The 22553-nt window shown below is 39.3% G+C and overlaps 3 protein-coding genes across 3 annotated transcripts; 2 read left to right on the forward strand and 1 right to left on the reverse strand.

Moving 5' to 3' along the window:
- Nucleotides 1-764: 764 nt before the first annotated feature.
- On the forward strand, nt 765-4675 carry LOC108898831 (collagenase 3). Its single transcript, XM_018698904.2, has 11 exons — nt 765-1001; nt 1156-1272; nt 1459-1586; nt 1720-1868; nt 2134-2259; nt 2398-2559; nt 2886-3078; nt 3166-3296; nt 3412-3577; nt 3736-3839; nt 4215-4675. The coding sequence occupies exons 1-11, from the start codon at nt 852-854 to the stop codon at nt 4316-4318; spliced, it is 1530 nt and encodes a 509-aa protein (XP_018554420.1). The 5' UTR covers nt 765-851; the 3' UTR covers nt 4319-4675.
- A 2841-nt stretch (nt 4676-7516) lies between these two features.
- On the forward strand, nt 7517-13715 carry tbrg1 (transforming growth factor beta regulator 1). The gene is given in 15 exon segments (XM_018698909.2): nt 7517-7635; nt 7877-7883; nt 8054-8104; nt 8225-8307; nt 8527-8563; nt 8906-8968; nt 9548-9784; nt 9941-10011; nt 10244-10502; nt 10605-10739; nt 10864-11010; nt 11234-11331; nt 11519-11629; nt 12180-12325; nt 12907-13715. Coding segments are annotated over 15 exon segments (1653 nt in total). The 3' UTR covers nt 12996-13715.
- Nucleotides 13593-19784, reverse strand: siae (sialic acid acetylesterase). Its single transcript, XM_018698905.2, has 10 exons — nt 19564-19784; nt 19262-19423; nt 17267-17421; nt 16741-16879; nt 16267-16432; nt 16026-16108; nt 15799-15932; nt 15428-15582; nt 14529-14715; nt 13593-14273 (listed from the first exon to the last, which is right to left on the reverse strand). The coding sequence occupies exons 1-10, from the start codon at nt 19616-19618 to the stop codon at nt 13989-13991; spliced, it is 1521 nt and encodes a 506-aa protein (XP_018554421.1). The 5' UTR covers nt 19619-19784; the 3' UTR covers nt 13593-13988.
- Between the last annotated feature and the right edge of the window lie 2769 nt (nt 19785-22553).

Below are 22553 nucleotides of genomic sequence, written 5' to 3' on the forward strand. Positions count from 1 at the left end.
CTGCTCCAGGATCATACATTTTTCTCTCTGCAAGCAAGGAGGCTTATATATTTTAATTTTTCATCAGACAAACAGATATATATGTATGTACTCAGTCAGCTGTAACATGACCTTTCGTGCTCTTGAAATCTGTGAAAAACAACATCGGCATTCACAAATGGCAGCGAGAGGTAGCTCCAGCCTCCATCAGTATTGACCTCAACTGTGCACAGCACACTCATGTTTACCCACCAAGCTGGACTGTGGTCTGGGTATCGAAGGTTAACATAAAGCACGTGAGAATACTGTAAACAAGAACAACAAAAAAGGTGGTAAATTGACCTTTTTCTTGACAGACTTGCAGCTTTTTCCTGTTAAGGAAACACGTTTCTATTTTGTTCATCGTTCCATTGGGATGACTGACAGTGTGTAGGGGTATGTTCCTGTGGATTTGCCACCAGAATATAAAACAAATTAAATACATCAGTCTCATTTAATTAGGATGCGCCTCAGTATTGCAGCTAATTATTTTGGCTGATAAAGCACATGTAGTATATTTACTCAAATATAATACACAAATACCAAAATATCACAGAAAAAATGGAAAATCGTAAAGGTTGGTTGAAGCTGAAAGCATCTTGCTAAAATAAAAAGCAAGAGGCCAACAGACCAAAACACAATCTAACTGCTTCACAAATGTTTCAAAAATGAAATTGATTGAATCATCCCCTCCCACTGTGTTATCACAGGGGCCCCTCTTTACTCCCCTTCCCCCTCTGGCCCGAGGGCTTGTCTTAACCAACATTGGCTGGACTGCTCTTATTCAGCTTTTATCAGAACAATACACACCTCAGGCTGTCAGGGCTGCCTTTATGAGAGGACAGTGGATGGAGAGAAGAAAATATTTTAGCAAGATGTATCTCCCTGATTTTTGGATAGTGCTCCTGGGTTGTTTAGCCCTATGTCAAGCGGCACCCACCATTGCTCCAACGGTTTCACCAGAGGACCAAGACCTGGCTGAGGTAATGCAGTATATGTTCTGCATATATATGTGTATCTTAGCAGTTTAGAGCTATCACTGAAAAGGAAGACACAGGTGAGACTAACAGACATTAGACTCAGAAGCACTATCATTATCAGCTCTTGCTAAAACCATGTTTCCTCTCTGTGTGTCAGGGATACCTTTCTCAGTTCTACGGTGATGTTGGAATGGCAAACGTCTCAGTGCGAAGCATCTCCAATGACTCCTTCAGTCAGGACCTGCAGGCCATGCAGGCTTTCTTTGGTCTGGAGGTAGATAAAGATAAAACACCAAGACAGTCCTCTAAATACATCAAACACAATATGACTGCTAATCATGTCAGGACTAACAAAAGATTCATACTGTAATTCATATGGAAGATCTCAAGATGTCAACATGTTTCAAACTTTACTTTAAGAATCTGTTATTGTTACCTCATGTCATCATCTGTTCACCAGGTGACTGGCGTCCTGAACAAAGAGACAGTGGAGGTGATGAAGGCACCTAGGTGTGGCGTGTCAGACATCAGCCGATATGGACACTTCCCTGGGAGACCCAAATGGGGGAAAAGGTTAATTACATACAGGTAAGTGGACCCGAGAAGGTCATAAAATTATCAGTACTTCAGTTAAGTAATTGTATTTGAGCAGGTTAAGTATATAAACATGACAATAATGACAAGAACAACAATGAGGATGATGACAACATGATTTGAACAGGATCACTCAGTATACTCCAGATCTGAGCCGGAGTCAGGTGGATGCAACCATTGCTAAAGCCTTCCAACTCTACAGTGATGTCATCCCCCTGGACTTCAAACAGGTCACCACAGGCACTGCGGACATCATGATCCTCTTCAAGGGTGGATGTGAGTCTGGACAAAATTTAGAAGTTTTAAAACATATTTTCAACTTCTACCAGGAAAAAATAAAAATAAAAATAAAATGATAAAAGTCAAAACGTATCACCTTGTTTTAGAGCAATCTGACGTTAGACACATTATTTCTCTTGATCATGGTTACATCAGTGATACTAGCTGATCTCTTGGTTTATGGAAATCCTTGTCTCCACATGCAAGCGCCGTCTTGACCTCTTAAATTATAGATTACATTATCTTCTTTGTGCTCTTGCAGATCATGGAGACTTTTACCCTTTTGATGGAGCGGGTGGAGTCTTGGCTCATGCTAACTCTCCTGGACAAGGTCAGGGGGGAGACACACACTTTGACGATGATGAAACCTGGACTCTTACCCAAAGAGGTAATATTATATAGTATTTTAGTAAAGCTGAAGCTGCTCTGTCCATTCACGAAAAAATCTGTGGGAAAAAAAGCAAATACACTGTGCTCTATGTTTTAAAATGTGTCAGACTTTCTTCATTGTTACCGTTATGTTCAGGTGTGAATCTGTTGTTGGTGGCGGCCCATGAGTTCGGCCACGCTCTGGGCCTGGATCACTCCAGGGACAGACGAGCGCTGATGTACCCCACCTATCAGTATGTCAACACAAACGGGTACAAGCTTCCAGATGATGACAGGCGCGGAGTTCAGGCCCTTTATGGTGAGAAACAAAAACAAGTTGAACTTTAGAACTTCGACTATGGCTTTATCTGATGACATGACAGAAACTCCTATTTAACCACTAAACACTATGACTTAAATTCTTGCACTGCAGTGTGCAATTTCCATTTCCATACAACAAACTGAGCATAAATTCTGCTGAATCCATTTTATATTTCTTGAAGTTTGTATGTTTGACACTTAGACTGATTTAAACATGACCTTAAAGCTTGAACATAAATGTTCTAAAAGTGCATTTTTTTGTTTTATGTCAATGGTCACTGAGGATTGTTTAATCACTCTCGATTTTGCCCCCCTGTTCCCCAGGAAGCCGTACACCAGCCCCCACAACACAACCAAAACCAAAACCACCTCCTGTTCCAGAACCTGAACCAGAACCAGAGGAACCAACAGAAAAACCTGACCCTCTGCCCAACCCCCGAGATGAGCAGTGCAGCCGTGCACTGGTGTTTGATGCAGCTACCTCCATCAGGGGAGACCTGTACTTCTTTAAAAATGGGTATGTTCTGATTATATGACAGTCAGTGTATTTATGTGGAACATAAATCCTACATCTTTTTACATTTCAATTTAAATTCCTTACAAGATACTACTGGAGAAAGAGTACATCTTTCCAAGGCATCCATTTCACTAAAGTGAGCACAAGGTGGTCTGGGATCAACTATGTCGACGCTGCTTTTGAAGTCCCACAAAATGATGTCGTGTATCTATTTGAAGGTAATTTTCAAAGGGTTTTGTTCAGTTTGAATGCTGATAGTAGTCAACTGAATGAGTACTGTGAAGCTGTACAGGTACCTACATGATACAATAACCTCCAACTGTTTCTCCACAGGTCGACAGTACTGGGGCATAAGGGCTTATGCAAAGACAAAAATTTCAGGCTATCCAAAGTCTCTCACTAGTCTCGGCCTCCCCTCCTCTGTCAGTAAGGTTGACGCAGCTGTTTATGTACCAACTACTGGAAAAACATTCATTTTTGTGAATAACCAGTATTGGAGGTGAGGTCAAATTTTATTTAGTTTTTAACGTGGCATGCATCTGTTGTTTTTTAATGATTAAAAATGAAAATAATGGACAGAACTGATGACTGAAATACTTTTTGGGTATGACTACACCTACAAAGCATCTATAATTGTCTCACTTCACTCCATTGCAGCTATGATGCAAGCAGAAACCAGATGGACTTTGGATACCCACGATATATCACTCAGGATTTCCCTGGCGTTGGCTCCAAAGTAGATGCAGCCTTTGAGAATTATGGTGAGAAATATTCATTCATCCCATTTTATACAAGTCAAGAATCACCTTTTGTCAGAATGACAGAAAAGATGTGCATGAAAGCTACACTAATATTTTTGTATTAAAGGAGTAAATATAAATTTTAACTTTTTCAATTTCTTGAAGCATGATTCCAAATGAATGCTAATGTTACTCAGTATCTGCTGAATGTGTAAACAGGCAACTGTTTGCTACCATGTTCACTATTTTATAAGGAAACTGTGGTATAGATTGTTTGCAATATATTGCGAATATTATGTTCACAGCTTGTTTTACTGCCCAACGTGTCCAAAAAATCTTTTACTTTGTTAAGTTCAGCTACATACTTGCATATAAACTGAATTTTCCCTCCCACAGGATATTTATATTTCTCAAGTGGCCCCAGACAGAGTGAGTACTACCTGCCCTACAAGAGAGTGATGCGTGTACTACTCAACTATGGCTGGCTCAACTGTTACTGAGACACTACTGTCTAAGCCCTTAATGTAACTACAGTTACATGCATTCATGAATCATGTGGATAACAGTATTATTTTTTCTTATGATGTGAGGAACAGCTCTTAGACGTATGTTGTTTTGTAGCCTAACTACTGCTCGACTGCTGACATAGAAACAAATAAGTGAGACAAAGGTCAGTGAATGTTTACCATTTGATCAATTCTGTAAATAATCTTTGACCTGTTTTAAAATGTCCTTGGTTCATTTTGCAAAGGAACTGATTGTACTGATGGTGAATGTATTTGCTAAGAGATGTTTACTCATTTTAGTGATGCTGAATTTCATAATGTTGGGTGTAAAATAAAGGGTTTAAAAAGCTGTCCTCTGAACACATCCCTGAGATTACAAATAAATGTGTTAAAATAGGAGTTATGCAAAAACTCCTCTACAATTTCACTGCCCCCTGAAGCCATAATATGGCCCAACTTGAAGGATTTTCTTATTTGAATATACAAACTTTAAAAACAATTTAAGCCATTAGTTGTTCTTGGTCATGTCTGAACTATAATGTTGTGACATAGCCCTGTCTTTTGCTTGGATGCTGCAATTTTAGAATTAGGACCACAGGGTTTGTTTAGCCACATAAGAGGAGATCCAATATAGAAAGAGAGCTGAGTCACTACTGTTTCATGAACGTGGATAAATTAGGGATTTTGTAGCTTGGTGTTTCACATGGACTCACAGTGGAATCCAGGTTGAGGCACACAACAAAATGCAGGCCAAGGAGGTAACAGAGTGCAGAATATACAATCAATGAGAATAGGGGCTTTAAAGTTAATCAAAATTACAGACAGATAAAGTATTGTCTCCCTTATCTGTAGTGGCACCCTGTCATTTAGATAATTTTGGTTTTATTTGCCCAGGTCTTGAGAAATGAGTTAAGAAACATTTCTGCTGCCACTCCAAAGCAGGGGAGGCGAATGGAATTTTATTTGTGTCATCTTCACAGCATTACACAACAGCAAAACCTCTTCCACAGAAACAATGTGTCCCCATGGTGCTGATAATCCACAGAACATGCTGTCAACATTTCTTATTTGAGCTACATCCACAGTTGGAAGCAGTTCCACTAAAAACTGTCCACAGCAAGGTCTGTAGATTATCCAGATAAGGACACTGTTGCTAATTTGGTAATATAAAGTAAATTTCATTAAAATGATGGTTAAATGAGAAAATGCTTTTTCGTAATTTGGGTGAACCAACACTTTAATTAGTCGTGATTTCTGCTGGTTTTAATTAAAGACTGATTGGAAATAACTGATTAAATCACATTTAAGGGAAAGCTAAGCCTTGTATTGCCTGCCACCAGAATGTAAGAATGACAGAAAATAGGCAATAATTCTAGTGTAATTTAGTTTGGCGATGTTGATTTCTGAAAACACAGCAACTGGGTCCAGTTTGTCCTCATTTCTGACAGTCACCCATGAATTTAAAAGACTTTGTATTCTACAGCGGGACAATCCTTCCTCAATTTAGGTGTGGCATATTTTTGCTCTGTAAGATGTCCCTTTAATCTGTGTTGTTCTCTGCACATTAAAACAACCACACAAACATTTAGGTCTGTGCCACATACTGTGCTGTTATTTTGCAATAATGATGGATATGAGCAAAGTTATGATTTGGAAACACTGACAGTACCAGAAAGAGAAAAAACAGAGAATTGAAGTAAAGTTTGAAGTAAAGAGTTTTTCACATGGCCGTGTCATTGGTAACTGCAAGAGCAGAAGCACAGGTGCACTGCAGAGATCTGTGGCTACATACTGTAGTTATCAAATCTCCTCAGGTACGTACCTTAACACAAACACTTTGACAGAGAAACATGAATTGTCCTTCAGTGCTTCTAGATGTCCCGTGACCTGGGTGAGAAGGAATTAAGAGAAACAGAATTACTCAGATGCAGGGTAGCCTATCAGAAGAGGAAGAGACAACGCTGCAAACTGGCTTTAGTTTTATTTTACTCAAGTTGGAACACTTTAAATGTAATTTAAGACAAAATACACCAAATTTAGATTTTTTTTTTTTTTTGTTGCACTGTAATTTGTTAGCACTGACAACAGCTTTCTTTCTTAAAGTGTACTCTATGGATTCAGTCTGACCCTGAAGGCATCTCTTACATTCAGATGATCATCAGAAACTGTCATAAAACTCTCAGTAAAATCCCCTTTGTGCTTTCAAGGTTGAATGGCCTATTTCATAATGGGCAGGTTCAATATTTTCTTTATCTTACGAACATTTTTTTTTTTCTTTTAAGAAATTATGTTAAAAAGATTTGCAGTGGAGAAAAAACACAGCTTTTATAACCTTTGAGTAGATTAAAAGCACAAACCTTTGTGTGAAAGTCCACAGTGAGACACAGACAAGCTGCACTGACACAAATTACATTTTTTTTTTTAACTCTCTACAGCTACAGTGCTTTGTCATGCTTTCTTGACTGTAATTTGAGTCATACTTTAACGTCGAAAATTTCCCACTGTGCCCGTAATTTTAACAGCAAAACTATAATTTCTTCACTTGTCTGTGTGATGTAAGTGTGACATTATTCTGCCAATTTCAAACTCTTCAAAACCCGAATGAAACCGGATATCCGGTGAAAGAGTTCACAGTAAAAATGTCCGGTGGAAGCCACTGTCTTTAGTTCCCCATGTCGATCTCAGTTATCGTTAATTTTTTCTCCGATACTCGCGTTTTGAACCATATTACTGACACATGTATTGTGTATACAGCTCTACAGTATCGCTATTTTGACGAAAGAGTCTGTCGCTGGCTGACTAACATTAGCCTTTAGCTTCTCTGTAATGTAAACAATGCGATGAGGACGACTCAAGGTTCCGGTTGACACACGGAAACAACAAATCCGGAGGCACGAACTGAAAGGAGTGGGCTTGTTGGTTTGCTGCAGTTTTATCGAGGTGTGTGTGTGTGTGTGTGTGCTTGCTTCTACATAACCTTTACTATTGTGTTTTTTATTATTAGCAGCTGTGACTTGGCACATCTTAGCTTCACTGTTACAGAATATGCAGGCTTCTGTGTTGGTGCTGCCTTGTTGTCAGTGTTACTCTTGCTGAATGTCTGAGTGTCTGTAGACAGAAAGATACGCTGAATAATTAATGTTTAATTAACGTTTCTTCTCTCCGTTGGGCAGAGGTTCGTGTCTGTCTCCTATGGAGTCACTCAACACGTTTGAATCTGAGATGGAGGCTGATGGACAGGGGAACTACTCTCTGTTTCCTGCTCTGGACAGCATTGCAAGTCTGTCTGGAACTGCAGAAACCCTGGAGAGGTTGTTCAAAAATAATGTCATTTTAAAAACACATATGACATACTTAAGCTGTGCCCAAATGAAAATCTGTTGTTGGTGGGTGTAGTTTTGTGCTGGCAATCCAATCAATTTTGATACAGTGGTTTAATGCCATCTGTCTCCTAAACAGCAGCAGAGAAGTGCTTTGCCTGGATGATTGTTGACTCTTTGTCATTCTTTTTTTCCTTTTTCTTTTGGCTGAGTCACATTATTTGGTATCAAGTAATCCCATACATTGAACACATAAACAGTACCTCCAGTGCTTAGTTACTTAGTGCAGCTCTACTTTTAATTTCTAAAATGTATGTGGTCTAAAATTTTGATATCTTATTAGCAGTGATTTTCAGAATGCAATGTTTCACTGGATGATACTGAACTTTTTCTATTTGCAGCGAACCACCCTGGTGAAATTGCAGAGAAGCCAAACCTCACCTGGCTTGATGCAGCACAGGTGTCTCTCATTTATTCCTCATATTTCAGTGTAGTGCTATTACTAACATTTACAGTCAACTGCTGTGAGAGTTTTTGTTCGCTTAAGGTTGTTTTTTGTCTTAACCTTCCTCTCACGTAGATTGTTTTGGAGGAAGCAGGACGTCCCATGCACATAAAGGAGATTAAACAGAGAATCATTGACAGGGGACTCGTTCAATCCAAGTACAGCAATCCTTTCAATTTACTACACATCTTTTTGCTTATGTGCTCACATATTAAGCCAAATCAATAAACAATGAGGATGGCTTTTTTTTTTTTAATATTCACTGAATATTCACTGAATATTTAAGCCTAATGTTTGTCTTAGGTTCACAAGTAGACCACAGACTTTCCTGAATCTACATATAGACTCTGCTTATCTTGTTGCTTTCTCCTTGGCAGTGCAAAATCAAGCCTGGAGGCTGTCATGTACCGTGAGGTAAGGAGGGTGTTTAAGACTCAGCCTGACAGCAACCTCTGCTGTCAAGTGTAATAACTTGCACCTCCAGCATTTGTGTTAGTGCAGTTGATACAGCACATGCATCATCTATATTTCTGTTACTACTTTTTCTTTCTCCATGTTTTTCCATTCTGCTTCTTTGACCTTTTTTCACAATTTCAAAGAGGGGTACTGCTGTAATCAAAACAAAGGAAGCCCTGTGCTCACATGCACAAGCCTTGAACCTGCTTTATCTAATAATGATGGAATTAATCTAAATTGGGAGTCAGATTTGGCTTTTCCAGCCCCATGCATTTGGCCTCAGTCTCACATATGTTTCAGACACAAAAAGGAAGCAGGAGATTCAAGAGGATTGAGAACAGAAATGGAGTCTTTGCACTGCTGGTGAGTTAATTGGGATACTAACTAATTTCACATCAACCCTGAACATGTTATGGGATGCTGAAAAATGCATTTGACCTTTTATGCCAGGCTATCTGTCATGGATAAATACTGAAGTGTTGCTGTTCACACAAGGCCTGGGTCCAGAACTGTAGTTGGATCACTACCTGGTATTATAGTGCCATACTGAGAGAATTTATTGATATTGAAAATTGCACTGAATTTCAGTATCATTAAAATTGGCAGGTGCAGTGTTTTTGTGGAGACTCAATGCTGTCTGGCAATATGCTAATCTGATATAATGTCATAGAATATCTGCTGTTTATTTCCTGATCAGAGTAGAAATAGTTCCTTTATTTTAATTTCGTTAGTTTTGAACAGCTCATGCACATTTTGTTTTCCGTGACTTTCATTGTCTGTCAGTTTAAGTGGAATCTACATCAGTGTTAATCTTGTGTCTATATTTTGGTCTGAATTTCCATCCATCCTCCTGAGGGCAACACAAGCACAAGCCTCAGGTACTTCCTGGCACATATGAATAGACCTCTGTCTCTCCCTCTCTCCCCCTCTGTCTCCTCACAGACTGATGAGGAGCGGCAGCAGGCCCTGCAGGCTTTCACTGCCCAGTCTTTCCTCAGCTCTCCACAGCAGAATACCATCGGCAGTTCTGGCTCAGGTGCCTCGGCGCCTGCATTCCCTTCCCCCACCAGTTCCTCTGAGCATAAGGCCAAGATGAAACGAGGTTCGCGAAAAAACCAGAATGAGAAGTACCGGCTCAAGTACCTCAGGTTGCGCAAAGCAGCTCGTGCCATGATATTTGTGAGTCAGCTATTGATTAATAAAAAGCTATGCCTAATTACTGCAGGTTTTCTTTCACCTCTTGCATATATGGAAATGGTGTTTGTTGAGGGTGACAGATTTTTAGGAACAGGAAAAGTTGAGATATGCAGTGTTTTAATACTGTTTTACCCATAGGAGAATGCAGCTCTCTGTGATGAAGTTGCCCACTTAGAGGAGAAGTTTCTGAGAGCAAAGGAGGAGCGAAGGTGAGCTGAAGTGTTTGAGCTATACTTATAATTCCCATAATGTTCTAAAAACTAGTGCTGGCCATCTGGTGTGAATCAGCAAGGATCTACCCAGTCATCCCTCTTTGTCCTGTTTTGTTATTCTCATATACTGTCTGATTGGTCTGTTTTTGTGATGCCATGTGGTGTAGACACAGTCCCATTTTTTCCCAAATTTTTCACTACATTTAAATTTCCTCATTTTGATTTCCAGGTTTTTACTAAAGTCACTGTTGCAGTACCAGTCCTTATCAGAGGGGGAGATACTGCCCACACCCAGCTCCAGCTCTCATCCACCTGTGCCGCCCGTGGCATTAACGCCAGGTCCTGCGGGGGCTTCGGGTCTGTCTGCGGGGCATAACCTGACGTCAGTGGTGTCCACAGGAGAAGAGGCTGCTCTTAAAAAACCCAAGAAGGAAAGAAAAGAGCGAGGAAGGGAGAATGGAAAGGAAGAATGTGAGTGATACAGTCAAGTATTACTGCAGATGCTTATTGATTACAGATGGAATTTTAATGCTTTGCACTCACCTTTTGTTGACAGTTGGCCAATCATTTTATTCCCTCATGTTTAGTAGCCAAAGAAGATGACTAAGAAGAGAAAGCTAGCAGACGGGTCTCGGAAGCTGGTGCAGCCCATCCCTCTGGACTCATCTGGTCGTCCTGTCTTTCCCATCGTGCTGGGAGGTTTAACAGTCTACAGCCTGGGAGAGGTCAGTGTCTTCAGATGACTGACATGTCATACCTTTGTATCACTATGGTGTACTCACATCTTCTTGCTGTGAAAACTCAAACTGACTATCCTTAATGTTCGAAAAATACTTGCTTGTTCTCCAGATCATCACAGACAGAATGTTGTTCCACGATGAGTGTGCCATCTACCCAGTGGGCTTCTGCAGCACACGAGTCTTTGCCAGCATGAAAAACCCCGACCAGCAGTGCCTCTACACCTGCCAAATCAAGGACGGGGGAACAGGTCCACAGGTATACACACACACACACACACACAGTTGTGACTGTTGTTGGGTATGCCAAATGTCCATCATCACTCTTCTGAGCTTTATATGCCAATGATAATATAAATATTCGTAAAGATAGTAAATAAAATGGTTGTTTTGAATAAAATAAAATTATTTTGACAAACACACAGCCTACTTGTTGTATTGCAGTGAGGGGTATTTTAAACATCTTCAAAATTTCCCCCCAGTTTGAGATCGTGCCTGAAGAAGATCCTCAGAATGCCATTGTGGCCTCCTCTGCCCTGACATGCCACTCCAACCTACTGAAGGCCATCGCATCTGTCAGGTACAGATGTTCACCACAAAGCCTTGGATAGAACTGATTGTGTTATTCTGCATAAATTAAGAGACATATAGAGGTTTTGTGTTCTTGAATATGGTGTTAGTCCAATGTCCACTGTATGTCCAAGAAAAATGTTTTCACAAAACTACTGCTGCTGAGTCGGTACTCACTCAATATGTCCCTCTCCTAGTTCCAAGTCTTTTGCGCCCATCGTGCCATCAGGAGCAGACTTCTTTGGCTTCTCTCACCCCACCATCCAGAATCTCATCCAGAGTTGTCCTGGAGCACGTAAATGTACCAAGTAAGTTCACACTGGTAACACAGCAAATATTATCTACTATTACAATACATAACATGCACTGGACATCTCTTCCAATTCACAGGTTATCATTTAAGACTTCAGCTGTTTAGTAAAGGCTGGACTGTTGTTTCTATGTCCATTGTAAGTATTTTCACTAAAACAAAAGTATACTGTCAGTAATATTCCTGTCAACAAACTAAAAGGTGTCTAAAACATGGCAGACCAAGTTCCTCAGCTCACTGGGGACCTAAGACTGTATCACTCACTGACTCAGCCATAATGTATAACTTATAAATAATTGGAATTTATTTCTAATTATGATAGACAACCTTCTGAAACCTATGGAATGTAAAGGAGTGTCTTCCAGACTGGGACTGGAAGTGACTTTTGTAGACGGATCATTTAAAAGAGATGGAGAAGTAAAACAAGGAACAGAAAACCATGAACAAGGCAGAATGTAGTAACATATTTAGGCCATGGAAACATGCTGATGTAGTTGTGCGTGGGATTTTTTCTAGAACTTGTATTCAGTCTTACCTTGTTTATTTAGCTACAGATGGATTCGTTTTGAGGTTTGTCGGCCCGGTGACGGCCAGGTTCCTCACAGCCTATCAGAGGATGATGCCTCTGTCAACTTTGAGGCCTACCAGAGACATCAGGGCTTTGATGATAACATCAAGACAGAGCACATCGCAGGTTGGTTAATTATTAGTTTTCCTTACTGGCAGTATTTCATAGCTTTGCTGTAGTGTATATCTCTAACTCTGTTGTTACATTTACAGGACCCTGATTGTTGCATGTTCTGTACAAGTAAAGATTTCACAAGCAGTGCAGATGTACATTAAAGCTGGTGTGTCCATTGGGCATACTGTATGTGAACAGGGTAGCCTCTAGTTCAAATAGCTTGGCTCACTGTATAGTGAGCAGGTCACAGGTTGGAAGCTCTTGGTGGGGAAACAAATTAGAAAATGTGTCTGGTTCCTTGACACCTGCAGTCAAAACGTCTATACAAAGCCACTCAGCCCTGCTCTGCTCTGCTGGAGTGTATGTCAGTAACCCAACTAACCCCACTGACTGCTTCTCTAGGCCTCTGCTTTAAATATCATGAATGTAAGTGGCTAGGTAAGCAGAAAAATAAAAGTGTACTGGGCAGTAAAAGTCTGCCTGGTAATTCTTTTTTTTCATTTCTTGCATTTTCTAATACTGACACAGTGATAACCTTACTTCACATTATTAGTGACTTTTCTTTCTTTGTGTATCCATTTGGCTTTCCTCAGGACAGACACCACAGTCTCCCAGTTCCTCTCATCAGCACCACCTGACCTCCCCCACCATGAAGCCCTCTACCTCATATTTCAGCTCCTGATTTTGATAGCTCTGCTGAAATCAAAGTCTCATCTGATTGTAATCCATGGGAAATTTCTGTCTTATTAACAAGACTTACAAGTGTTTTATTTCAAAAATACCTTCCTGGTTAAATTATTCTTGAAATAGTGGCACAATAACTCAAATTTATGCTATTTATTATATTCATATTATAGCTAGCCCCAGACAGCATAACTCAATGTGTGCTAATGTGGTTATTGATAATATACAGGATGTGGCTGATGATTTAGCTTTGTGCTAAACATGCCAAGAGCAACATAAACCCAACGCCTCTGTAGTGGGAATTCTATTCTTTACTGTATGTATATAAACATATGTACTGGATTTTAAAAGTTGTAGTCCTATTTGACATCATGTTCAAATACATATGACCTTTTTTTCTTCAAATTTGGGATTGCACATCGCTTTCCTATGTACAAGTTTTGTTACATGGTATTAAACTGTTGGTACCCTATTTAGGTTTTCCAGTTGAAATAAGTGTATAGCATGTTTAGATTAATCAATAATTTAATTTCATTCAGTTTCTTTTTTACCGCTGCAAAAGCTTTGGCATTGAATGTAACACATCCACATTAACTTAGTTATTGATTTGTCATTTATTTGTGCAAATGATGTAGGTCAAAAGGACTGATCTGTGTTGTAAACTTCAAAATCATTTTTGTTAGAAAAATAAAAAAACACACTTGTTTCTCTACATTCATACAGTCCAGCAAGTATTGGCAGTGGTTCTAACAGTTTTGATTTATAAAGGAAAAACAGTGTAATCAAATTATATAGACTTATCTGCCACAAGGATTTCCAAGCTTCAATAAACACTTTCAGTGTCCAGACTGATCATGTAAAAAAATGATATGGAATGTTCTGCCATACAGTATGTATACAGATACATTCTGTATCTGTCCAAATAAGCTCATTTTGACCTGAAGGACCAAATTTGTGTTTTTTTTGTTTTTTTTAAAATCACATTGTTTTCCTATAGTTTCTCGTTCAGTTTCTGGTTTTCCAAAACGTCTCCCTTGTCTGTGTAGCGGTTGACAATAAAAGGAGGAGCAGGTAAAACCCTATTAGCGCTGTAGATTGGACAGGCTTTAAAGTCACAGGGCCAATTTCTCCATGCATATCGAAGACCAGCTACTTCATCACTGGATGTACACAAACTGGCAGATAACTGGACAGTGGTCGGACCCCACTGCTTGATGGGAGCTGGAACCCAGTTGGACTTAGGCCCACATGGAGCCTTAATCCCAGAGCAACAGATCTTAAAAAAAAAGAAAAGAAAAAGATGGACACAAGACAGCTCAATTATTTACTTGATCACATTAGTCACATCCTACGGTTATTTGATTGTGGTATATATGGTTAATGTGCAGCTAAAGCAGTAGTATCAAAATAATGTGTGACATGCCACTAACACGTGTATGCAATTACACATTACTGCAAAGTTTGCTGTCAATTACTGGGTGAACATGGGACAAAAATCTTAATTCACACTGACCCCAGCTGCCAGACTTACCTCAAAGATGTTTTCAGAAGGTGTAACAGAGACCATCTGATCGTAGGTAATATTGACGTACATTTCCAAGGACATGATGTTGTTGGGGAAAGGTCCAAGGAACTGCACGTCCTTTTCATTATAAGCCACAGCCCTTGCTCCCAATGTCAGCCTGTAGGCTACATCCTGTTTGTCCCGGGGATGGATCCTTAAACAAAACACATGATTCAAACAAACGTCTTGGACGCGCCAGTCTATAAGACCACATAGGGAGTCAATAAAAAAAAAAAAGAGCAGCTATAAAACCAGGTCACATTTGCATACTTTTAATAAAGACAAAAATGAGAACACAGCTTCATCAAGAAAGTCTGTTGATGTTGGAGTGAGCCAGGGACTTGGCAGCATATCAGAGCCAAGTCCATGAAATGTTTAATAGATGTTTATAAGGATCTTAAAATCTATCCAAGGACTAACTGGAAGCAGAGTAAAGAGGTTTGAATAGGTATGAACTGAGCTCTTCACTCTAATCAAAACTCTTGCAGTAGCATTTTTATAGACATACCCTGAGCTGACATCAGGTCAAACCTGTAATGGTTAAAAATAGCTCTGACTTTATGCACATCTCTAAAATTTAGGGTTAGCATTACATGAAATTTAAACACATGTAAGACTCGATCAGATCTACATGAAGGAGTTGCACTGCAGTGATGGGAAGATTTTTTTTAATGTGATGTGTGTGTGTCTACCACTTTCTATATGACATAGTGTTAATTGATGCCCCAAAAGGCTAATGATACCTGCATGTTCATAAGTGCTAATCACTGTGAATCACACATTCAGTAGGTAGAAGCAAATTTAATGCTTTTTTTTGTATTTTGAAGATTTCACTTTCTCTGAATACCAATGAACAGGATCCTTACGTGCCATAGGGTGATTTTTCATCTGGTAGATCCAGAGCCACAGCCATGAAGGTTCGCTGCATCCGTGAGTTTGGGACAAAGCCAGTGTCTGCTGTCTGATGCCAGCGGATGTTCGGAAAGGAATCGTCCTTGGAGCCTTTTTCAGAAGTGGACAGCTGCTCATGGAGAGAAATTACTGATCAGAACCACAGTAATGCAAAGGCTGCCTATGTTTTCTTTTATCTACATATCGGCAGCATTGCAGCATGTCTTTTTCAGGTGCTACCACCAGGGGGTGCCAAAGTCAGAAAACTTACACACTTGGTGAAAGTTTTCTTTTTGTCTTATTATCTGTACATGTTTCTCTAACTGAAATAAATGTAACAACATACCTGGACAAATCCAAAGGGAAAATCAATAGCTGTCTGCTTCCCTGAGCCCTCATGAAATGCCATCCTCCAGTCATCAATCATAGCAGGGAAGGAACAGTTGTACTTGTCCTGATTATAGCCTGCATTTGCCTCACCTGAAAGTATGAAAAACCTTATAGACACATGTGGTATATTAGGCCATAGTGATTATACCTGTGACAGACTGTGTGGCAGTACTTCTACTGTACCTTGGTACCAAAGGGCTCCTTTGATGGTCATGTTGAGCAGTGGGTGGATCATTGCATTCCACAAGACAGAATCATTCCTAGGACTGACAGATTGTAACAGACAGAAAATAGAAACAGTGCAGTTAGCACAAGCTAGCTTGTCTTGGTTGTTAGACACCAGAAAAAGTTGCTACACTTGCCTGAGAACAGAACTGCCATGCGTATTAGACAGCAAGTTAGCTCTACTGTTTTATATCTTTACCCATTGAGCAGCTCTGATCCACACTTCTGCAGTGCTCTTGAAGATGACCAGGCTTCGACCGGTGTGCCTCCCCAACAGGACTCTACCAGCCCTATGGGGTACTTCAGAATGTCGTACATGTAACGTCCAAAGAGCCAGCACACCGCAGAAAACTCATTCAGATTCTCTGGAAATACATCTGCCTGTTAATTTATCAGTATTAAGTTGGTAGTAATACCACCACAGTTGATTATCTATATGATGCTTATTTGATCAAACGTGAGTCCATTACACATTACTATACTGTCCTGTGATGTAACTGTAACAACTGTAACAGTAGCTCAGATTTAGGAACACATACAATATATGCATGTTTCTATTACACAGCATTTATAACTGGCTCGGTTGCATTGCAATACCCTCAAACCAAAAACTTTAGTTGCAAAACAAGTCTTTAAACAATTCTATGAATAAATAACTAAATCCTTGACTCACTTGCTGTAGGCACAGTCCAGGGAAGTTCCACTTGAATCAGATCAGTCATCTCAGTTTCACTCAGTTTCAAGGCTGCCATAAAAGTCCTCACATGAGGATACTTCTCTGTGAGGGCCAGCTCCTCTGATGCATTGAAAATCTATTGGAGAATGAATAAATGAATAACTGAGAGAGTTCATGAAACAATAAAATATGAATAAATACATACATACATATCAAACAGAACGCTCTTTTTGTCTAGAATACCTCATGCCACAAATCTATTTGTCCAATGATTACAGCTAAAGTAGGACTTCAACCACTACGTGTGGTTAGTCATCTTTCTAGCACTGATATTGTCATTTAAAACCAACAGCGTTGCACTAAACCAGAAATAAAGTAAATTTAATTGATACAATTTGTGTACAATAAAGGGCTTTGATTCAAGATTCAACGCTACAGACAGCCTTAAACAGCACGTTTACTGTTTGTTAGCATGAATTAGCTTTTCAGAAAGACAGACAGGTGTTCATCTAGTTCCACCTACCTGAGACATGAAAAAGTACATGTTGCTCTGCCCACCACACAGCCAAATATCTCCAAACAGCACATCTGTCAGAATGGCCGTGCTGCCCTCAATTTCTGCTATCACGATGTAGGGCCCACCAGCCTTGACAGGGTCAAGGGTGATTCGCCAGATACCTGAATATGTAATAAACTTTGCTTTAAAAAAAACATTGATGGCTGGACTGTCAATAAAAGAAAATAAGTGGAGACAGACCAAAAAGGCATTTCTGTCCCTGGGAGACCTGAGATATGCTCTAAGACAAAGCAGATGCAAGTCAGTCCTGATATTCTATATAAAGTGGTAGAATTTATAGCAGATGCATTGCCTTAATAGAAAAGGCAAATCAAAAAATAAGTTGACGCAATAATAATGTTAACAATGTGTGTCAAGGTGAACACAGGTGGTGAAAAACAAGTCTCCATGTTCATTATGTTCATTATGACATCTATAAACAGAGTTTTTGCATTTGACATCATCACCTAAATCAGTAATGATGCATGTGCCTTGTCTGCCATCATCAACAGGCTAACAAACCCTCCTGTGCCAGTGGCCTCTGAAATTCTATCCACCAGGCCCTGTAATGATTTCTTCACTGACAAAATTCAGAAAATTAGACAGTAAGTGCCTCCATGTCAGGTTATGCCTTGTATCTGTGCCCACTTAAAATCAGTTCAAGCGGCATGACATGGTTTGATCTGAGGAACCAGAAAATCTGAAATCTTCCTCCTGCCTTGATATTCTGCCTATGGACTTTTTCAAAAAATGTTTCTAATTGCATGGACTCAGATCATCTACACATTGTCAACATGTCTCTTCTCTCAGGTAAGCCACTTGTAAAAAAACAATAATCCAAGCATGCCATTAATGTAAATTTACAGACCCATATCAAATCACTGAAAAAGCTGTTTTTCAACAGCTTAACAACTTCTTGGGATAATTATTCTGACGTCTTCTAGTCAATGTTTTGAACCACACCACAGCTTGGTGTCACTGGAGCTCAGTGCTGCCTTCAACATTCCAGCACAGTGAAAAACTGGTTTGAATCCTGTTTAAAAGGACAGGTTGTTTTGTTGCACTTCTGTATACATGGTTGAGGTTTATCATGAAAATAGTATGTGCACCTTACACATTACATCAGGACCTTGCACCTCTCGTATGTTCACATATGGAAAAAATAATGATAGACATATTATGCCTTGATGATTCACTATTAAAAAAGTTCCAAATGCGTTTTCTCAGAATTGAATAAATGAATAAATGATCTCTGGCTGCGGTAACTCAACCTGTATCTTATCATGTTAAAAAACATACATGTAAGTGATCGTGGGTTTTTTTTCTGGGCTTTTTTTTTTTTTTTTTTTTTTTTTTGGTCCAAATAGCTGCTGGTTGTACTGGGGAGAAACAGGTTCTGGATGACCTGGAATGTTTTGGGGGATGGTTGTTTCATTGTTCAGAGACAGGTGAGAATGTTCTTGAATGCAGGTACAGCAGGTACTCTGGAGAGACACATGTATTCCTTTTAGTGTGACAGAGAAAACATAATGGGCTAGGTTTGAGAAGAATGCACTATCTACCAACACCAATACAAAGGAAACTGAGAAAATAATTGGAATGTAGCTGAAGAAGAGCCTAATGCATATTGGGAGTCAGTATGTATTGGGAGTTCAACAAGTAAATGACAACTCTTCTGTAGTTTATGTAAAACAGTATGAGTTGCCTTATTGTTGAAATGTGCAATACTATTAAACTTGCTTTGCTTTGAGTTTCAAAACCGCTATTTTCAAGCCGCATCCCAACTGTCCAAAAAAAAAAAAAAAAAAAAAAAAAGGTTCCTCAAAAAAGTCTAAAACAAAACCGAAGTCTCTGCCACATCTTCTCCTGACAGGGTCACTTTAGTTTGAGCCCTGTTGCCTTCAGTACCCTGCAGATGTCAGGATAAACTTCCCACCTGACAGCAACTAGCATTTATTTTACCTTTGGTCACAGTGACTGGTGCAGTGTTCTGTTGCGTTGGTCCTGACAAGGAGACGGTGACCTGTCCACCCTCGGGGCCGTAGCCCCACAACACAGCTCTCTCTGGAGACTTCTGCAGCACCATGTGGTCTCCAAAGTAGGAGGCAAAGCGCAGGTTGCCATCTACACACACAGACAATGATATCATTCCCTGTACTACAGCAGTGCCTATCAAAAGATTCTACGATAGGAAGTATTGGTATTGTATATTCCACTACAATGCAGTTTAATGCTTTCACACATTTTTGGCATAATGTACTCACCACAGCTTTCAACAAAAGCCAAAAGTATAAAAACAACACACAGCGTCATCGCCATGACAAGTAGACAAAACACGTAAAAAGAGTAAGCTGAGAGTCTCTATCAGGTGAATTCATGCACGTTAGCTACTAACGAACCGTGTAGCAGTCGGCAAAATCAGTAACTAACTTCATAACAAACATTTCCGTAATTTCTGAGCGAGTCAGGACGGGAAAAATGAGGATAGTGACGTCACACAGAGGCGCAGCTGATCGCCATCCTTCAAAATAAAAGCACGAAAGATCAAATGCGAAAATTAGCACCCATTGAAATCCTCTCTAAAAATACAAAATACACTTATTACACACTACTCACGATATTTACTCCAGCACTCTTGCGCCCCCATAGAGTAGCAAATATGGGTGCTTTTATGGCACAAGGGTTTGACATACAAGAAAATAATGAATGATATTAATCTGATGATAAAACCTTTGCAGTGGCCTGATGTCAACCCAGCTGAATACCTGTAATAGATTTTGTACAGAGGTGTCACACAGCAACCAGGAAATTCTTGTTGGTGTTTAACACATATGTTTTTTTTTTTTTGTTTGTTTTGTTTTGTTTGTTTTGTTTTTTAAGGTAAAGGCATTGTTCCATTTCAAGCCTTTAGTTTTACTTTGAAATCACGGTCTGAGCTGGCAGAGGCATCACAAGACAACAGCTGACATGGTTTCAAAATTGTCCTTTTAGGGGGTAATCTTGATCTTATATGTGTTAGACAGCAGACTTTATTTTGTATCATGAGAAGGAAGACATCAATAACATGCAACTACAAAGATTTCAGTGGTGGAACGATAAGGTCCAAGACCAACTTCCATTGTGTTCCTTGATATAAAGATATAGCAGTCCATGTACTGATACAATATCGTCAAATCACTCCAAATTGAACATGCAAATGATAAAAACATAGAAAATTACTAACAAATTAGAACTACAGGCTTCTCCCATTAGCCACAATTTGACCTTTTTAAAACTGTGGTGGCAACATATTTTTTAATGTGCCAAGCTAGATTACTCTGATCTCTGGCACCACTGACCTTTAAAAAAGTGACTCAGGAGCTCTGTTCTTCTGAACATTATGCACTGCATTTAGTTGTGGTTCTATGGCTCTGTTTGTCAATGGTTAACAACCAAGCTGTTGGAATAGTTATTTGTCAGCATGTGCTGTTGAGTTCAAGCTCATCACTTTCTACATCCCAAGGATTTGCAACATTGCCGCCAACAAGTCCAGACTAACCCGATTAACCAGATTAATAACCTGTTCCACATGATCTTTAGTCTGTCAGAGAAATTCATTAAGACTTTCAAACCACAAATGGATTGAGTAGCCAAAGCAATTCATAATGAGAATTAACCAAATTGTCCTAAACTATCTTCATCAACTTAATAACCTCCGCTTGCCAAAAACCTACCTCTATGTTCCATGGTGTCCATCACTCCAGTAGTGTTTCTAGAGATGTGCCAAGATGAATTCAAGCTGCTGGTTTTTGCTTTAATGTGTCACATATATGTATAATAACTTTGTTGTATTATACAGAGAGGTGTTTCTGTCATTCAGCCTACCCTTGGTAAAATGGTAAAAATGTTATAAAAAATAAATCATTGAAAGATTCATATGTCACCAACACAATAAAATATAGTAGCTAGATAATTAAACATGATAAGTTAAATTTCTCAAACATTATCGGTGTGCATGCTGCCCTCCAGTGGCCCAAGAACTACATATCATATAATTAGGGACAAGAAACTTCAAAAACCAAAAATCTGGAAACACTGACAGGACTATTGCTTAATTACCCACAAAACAAAAGCATAATGAACGTTTGTGATGCTGTGTGATGTTTCATGTCTGTCCTGTACCAGGCTGGTTGCTGTGGCAACAGCTATTCAGGTGTTAACAACCTCTATTGTAAACAAGTGTGAACTATTTACTTTCCTTTCATCCATATTTTAATTTTCCAAGTGAGTCATTTTCTCAAACACAGACTTCAGATGTTTACACACTTTCTGAAATGATTTTTATGAATAAAACTCATATTGGACAAACTTTCTAAATATAGAACCTTCTCAGCTGCATTGTGCTGTCAGTTACAAAGGGCTTTACACTCTGCAGCATACAACAACACCCTCTATCCTTAAACCCTCAGTTAATAAACAACTACAGCAAGTACTTGTAAAACCTTAAAACTAGTTAACATAATTGTATAGTTTTTCAAATCTAACCCTCAGATTCTCAAAGCAGTGCACTACTGTGAGGTGAATCCTTATGAAGGCCAAAGTAATTAACATCTATAGACTAATATAACAGCATGAAAAATGAAAGCAGGTGTAACATTAATTATCCAACACTTTACCAGCCAGGTGTTTATTTACCAAAGCATTACACACTTTTGCCTGTACTAAAGACAAATGAACATGCTGCATTCAGTTGGCATGCTATTTAACACAGAACTTCAACACAAAGATAACTGATGGATATAGGCAGGAGACTGGGGAAGCTGTTGGCTGGAGCATACAGTAATGAGAGAACTGAAAAGTAAGGAATAGAAATGTGTAGTGAGATGTGACTACATACACAAGTACTCTCAGATGGCTACATGAAACAATTTTCCCTTTGCATCAATGCTATAAAGTGATCATTTGACTGTGCAGCCTTTACTGTGCACCCCACTGTGTCATTTACACACTTCTTCAAAGGCCAGAGATAATATTTGAAATATGAAATTGTACATTTGACTTAATTTGAAGCCACGGCTTGGGTATATATATGTTCAATATCCAGCAGCCGCTGTTTATGATAACACTTAATCATACCTTTCAGAATGGAGGTACCTCAGACATACAGTGTATACAGTGAATGCTTGGTTCTTATTCTTATTTGTTCATTTTTCACAAATTTCTTTTTTAAAATTTCAGTTTCCTTGCTTATCCACCCCCCAGCTCAGATGCTAAT

Source organism: Lates calcarifer, linkage group LG21 (genome assembly GCF_001640805.2).
Source record: "Lates calcarifer isolate ASB-BC8 linkage group LG21, TLL_Latcal_v3, whole genome shotgun sequence".
Taxonomy (NCBI): domain Eukaryota; kingdom Metazoa; phylum Chordata; class Actinopteri; family Centropomidae; genus Lates; species Lates calcarifer.